General features: G+C 34.3%; 1 protein-coding gene across 2 annotated transcripts; it reads right to left on the minus strand.

Moving 5' to 3' along the window:
* Window positions 1-324: 324 nt before the first annotated feature.
* Window positions 325-3,238, minus strand: LOC102577453 (cinnamoyl CoA reductase). Of its 2 annotated transcripts, XM_006341285.2 has the most exons (6): window positions 3,159-3,238; window positions 2,903-3,028; window positions 2,666-2,820; window positions 1,633-1,818; window positions 1,204-1,556; window positions 325-687 (listed from the first exon to the last, which is right to left on the minus strand). In XM_006341285.2, the coding sequence occupies exons 2-6, from the start codon at window positions 3,021-3,023 to the stop codon at window positions 504-506; spliced, it is 999 nt and encodes a 332-aa protein (XP_006341347.1). In that variant the 5' UTR covers window positions 3,024-3,028; window positions 3,159-3,238; the 3' UTR covers window positions 325-503.
* Window positions 3,239-5,076: the final 1,838 nt, after the last annotated feature.

The following is a 5,076-nucleotide window of genomic DNA, read 5'->3' on the forward strand; positions in this document are numbered from 1 at the left end:
TAAAATATTTCAAAATGTTGTATGTGGGTAGTCTTATTATGCCTTAAATAGCGTCAAAGAAAGTACAGGTTTGTGATAAAAAAACTTATTCTTTTTCCACGCAAACAATCGCTTTAAAAACTCGGTTATTATCCCCAAAACATACCATTTATATTATTAGCACGGGCCACATTATCTAGTATAATATAAATGCAACAATACCAATTGAACTTTAAATCTCTACATAGGGACAAATTTAAATTGTACTGTATGTAGACTTCAGAGTGATAAACATTGACAATATTAAAAAAAAATAAAAAAAATCTAAAAGCTAACTTCACATTGTTAGAGAAATATGAGAATATATATTGGGACTTTTTTTCTTTGTAAGTAACACTTTTTTTGAAACGCCAAATTAGTAATACTACAAACATTTCATAAGCACACGTAGTAGCTCTTTTATTTTATTTTAATTTGGTACATAAAAAGGGAAAAAGCTACTTCCCTTAATTAATACCAGTTAATTAAGAGTGAATTTTAATAGGTTCATCATTTTGAGTAGGAATTGGAAGGTGACCCTTCTCCTGCAGACTCTTCACTGTCTCATATAAGCACTGTTTCACTGGCGTAAACTCCAAACCCAAGTCCTTTAGCTTTTGGTTCGTGAATTTGTACGGTTTTGCCCTTGGCCTCGTTTCATCCGAGCACCTGAACATATAATTATAATAAAACGTGATTAATTACTAATCATTGCTAACTAAACGACATATATATTTCAGTTTAATAATCGTTAGAGATCGATGATTATTAAAATTACTAAAAAAAGTATGTCCCCTCCCACTATTGTTGACACTAAAGATGCTGATATGGGTTAAAGTTAAAGTAAGAAGGTGGCTGGGGCCAGACAAGATTTTGATGTTTTGTAGGTAAAAGTCAAATCCAGGTCCAGAAATATTGCTTGAAACATACTAATTGGATGTTTGTTAATGGGTAGTAGCTACTTTTATTAATATTTCTAGCGTCCAGTCAAATTCTTTCATAAAACTATATCTTATACGATTTTGGTTGTCGGGAACACATCAATTAAGTTCCTTTTCAGGCATGAAGAGTACTAAATTAATATCGAATAGCTCTAGCTAGCATGATTTTTTGATAGTTAGATTTTTACTATTTAGCGACAAATAATGATTAAATTTTGCTGAAAGAGTTGGTAAGTGAAATTACTTGGTAGGTATTGGATACTCCGGGAAGAATTTGGCGAGAATTTCAACAACATCGCCGCGATGAAGGACGCTCTCAGCACAGATATAGCGGCCAGATGCAGAAGGAGCTTCATAGAGAAGTATGTGGGCTAGTGCCACATCCTTAACATGAACATAGGCCTGAGTTGAATTGGCATATGTTTTAGCAGAGCCAGTTAGGTACTTTAGTATGTGAAGAACACTAGCATTCACTGTTGGTTGAAGCAGTGGTCCAAGCACCAACACTGGATTGATCACCACCAAATCCACTCCTTTTTCCCTTGCCTCATCCCATGCTGTCTTTTCCGCCACCGTCTTCCCGTAGCAGTACCAATTCTGCATAAACACAAGTAAATTGAAATCGACTATATCAACTGTCACTATCAATTTCCAATTTGAAGTACATGCGGACCTTAGTATTCTTGCAGAAGTCAAGATCACTCCAGCAAGTCTCGTCCACAACTTTATCAGGGGCCCGGTTGGGGTCCATGTATACTGTACCAATTGACGAAGTAAACACAACTCTTCCAACTTTGGCTTCTGCTGCGGCTGTTATCACATTCTTAGTCCCTATAACCGCTGGCTCCACCATTTGTTCCTTCACCATTTATCAACCAAAAACAAAGATAAAGGACAAAAAAACACAAATAGTGTAAAAAGAATGGAGTAGTATATTTCAACTTGCATGCAGAGACAGAGCAAAGTGAGTGGATTCAAACTATGAATAACTAAGCATTAAAAAATAACTTTATCAGCCGAAAGGAGATTCAGATGAATCCTTGTCTGGCTTTACCTGATTCAAATCATTTTCAACGAAAAATATAGTTTATGAATAAGATTTGAATTATTTTTACGTGTAAATATCGTAAATGATAGAATATCTTAGACTCCTTTCAATATTTATTTATTTATCTGCGAAAAATCTAACTCCGGCGCTCGAGGCATGTATTAGTGGAACTAAAAGCTAAAACAACTTTGCTAGTGCGTCTTCGACGTGTTAGCTAATGATCAATTATGGTTACAGACGTGGGCCCACAATTTACGTAATTGATCCTTCCTTTCTTTTTCTTTTTTTTAAAAAAAATAAAATATACTACTCTATATTTCAGTCTCTTCCATCCCTGTTCTTTTCAATCAACCACTATCAGAAAATGAAAGGAAGAATCCAGAGCCACTAGAGAGCTATTGGCTGTAAACAATCCTGTGAAACAATTCTAATGGCTTTAATTCTAAATACCATTTTGTAGAATAATTTTTTGAAATAGAGAATCAACATGAATACTTACTTTAAACAACAACAATATATCCAGTGAAATCGAGTATGAGAGGGTAAAGTATACACAAATCTTACCACAACTATTTCATGCGAGTAAATAGACTGTTTTCAAAAGAACTAGTCTCAAATGCTTACTTTTAACAAAAAACAAAAAAACATGAATGCTTACTGGATCATCAGTGACAGGGGAGGCGGTGTGGAAAACCCCGTCACAGCCATAAATTGCTTCTCTCAAACTCTGATAATCCAGAAGATCAGCTCTCAACAGAATCAGTCTCTCCTTTGCACCTTCAAGTTCCTTCAAGTGACCATTTTTGGGATCATCTGAACATTTTCACAATAAAAAAATTGAATCAATTGGGAAATGTATCATGAATTTTGTACAAAAATTGAATGTTAATTTTACCAGGGTTTCTAACGGTTCCTCTGACAGTGTAGCCTTTTTCTAGAAGGAGTTTAACGAGCCAAGAGGCAATGAAACCTCCGGCGCCGGTAACACAAACAACTTTGCCGGATTCTGATGGCATGCTTACTTTTATTGAATTAAGAAGGGAAAATAAGAGGAAAAAGAAATAGTGAGTAATCTCAAGTTAATGGAAAGAGAGAAAAAGGAGAGTTTATATAGAGTTGGAAAAGCAAAAACCAAATATTCACAAACGTACCTACTACGGACAGTAAATATTTCTTTTCTTGCCCTCAAAGAAAGTTATAAGTTATTTTCGATATATTCTCGATTTAAAAGAGCATCTCAAAAAGTTAAAAAATATATATACGCATACACACTAAAGCTTTGTTCTCATAAACAAATTTTAAGATTAACTCAATTTTAAAAGCTAGCTAAAGAAAACATCATAATTACTTAAATTCATTTGAGATCACTTTTTTTTTCATCTGACGTGACACTATTAAAAAGGATAGGTCTCATTTTACCTATTTTCCAAAGAATCTGAGACTTCCGAAGGATCTTCTGATAACAATCAGTCTCCTCCATGAATGTGAGTCAACGTAAGTCCATTTCTTGGACATAGGATGACAATAGAGCGGGGTGGGCGGTTGCAGGGTAAATCTTCATAAATCCATGAAGATTCTAACCCGCCCCGCATAGCAAAAACTTCTGTTTTCAGTCCACCCAGTTCCGCCCTACATAGACCCACCCCGCTTCGCTCCGAAATAACATTTTAAAGAAAAAAATTGAGTTTGACACAATTAATAAAATTCATCAAATTAAAAACCAACACATAGTATTTATTTTATTGAAATATTTGCAAAGATTATGACACAATAGCATACGATTGAATAATTTTACTAATACGTAATAAATATGTTATATACAGTACCTCACAATATCACCAACTTATAAGTTTAATACAAGTAGTTCTTCAAATGAAAAGTAGAACTAACCCACACCCGCCCCGCACCCGCATGAAATCCCTTAAAAAATAATTCAACCCGCTCCGCCCCGCCCTACACCCGCATAAGAGAAAACCTATCCTACATTCACCCCGTTCCATTGCCATCCCTACTTGGACACATCATGTGATTTCTTATCATATTTTCATATAGAAAATAATTAGGGGGTACAAGAGATAGTTGGATCGTAAGACTTCCTAAAAGTCCACCAATTTTGGCAAAAAAAGTTGTCACAAAAACTTTGAATAGTTTTGTAACTAGAACCACAAACATATTTTAGGCCAAGTAGAATTTCAAACTCTTATATATCTAAGTTTAAAGTTTTTTTCTTTATGTTCTATATTATCATAAAATAGGGAATTAATGAATTCAATATTTCTTCTTTTAGATATCACAACATCAGTGGTTTCAACTGGTTGCTCAAAATTGTATTTTGTGTCTATTTATACTTCATCGTTGTTTCTTAACCTACATCTTAAAACTAAATTGTTTTTTTTAATAGAAATTTTAATAGCTCAGTTGGTTAACTATCTAAATTCCTACCTCATGTATTAGTGAGAATTCAATTTCCTACGTTGTAATCTCCTCCACATTTTTCCGTTCCCCTACCCCATTTTTTTAAAAAGAAAAATTGCTTTTGTATGCTTTTAAAAAAATATATTAATTAAACATACGTACTCTTCATTAGTTTTACCAAGGTAGTCTTTCTTCGCAATTATTAGAGTGACGCTAATGGTGGAGAAAACTGTAATTAATTTTACGGAAAAGGGTCAAAATTGCCCCTAAACTATATGAAATAGATCACTCATACCCTCCGTTACATTTTGGGATCAAAAATACCCCTGCCGTTATCTCAAGAGACCACAAATACCCTTCAAAAGTTAACATTCTAAATTTTTAATGACGTGGCAAGCCACATAAGACTGATTCCTCCTCTAAGCTGCCAACTAGGATTTCCACTAACCCACCAATTCATCCTCCCAAAAATTAACCTCCATAAGTTCCATAACTCAAGCAATGTATTCAAAGTTATGTATCCTGTTACTAATTCTACATTTCAATACCATGTGGCACGAAAAAAGTTGAACATATCATTTATTTTGATAAACAACCAGATACTAAGTGTGGAGTTTTATCCAAAGCTGCTGTAGGAAAGCTACCAGCTCATCC

This window comes from Solanum tuberosum, unplaced genomic scaffold (genome assembly GCF_000226075.1).
Source record: "Solanum tuberosum cultivar DM 1-3 516 R44 unplaced genomic scaffold, SolTub_3.0 scf00026, whole genome shotgun sequence".
NCBI lineage: Eukaryota > Viridiplantae > Streptophyta > Magnoliopsida > Solanales > Solanaceae > Solanum > Solanum tuberosum.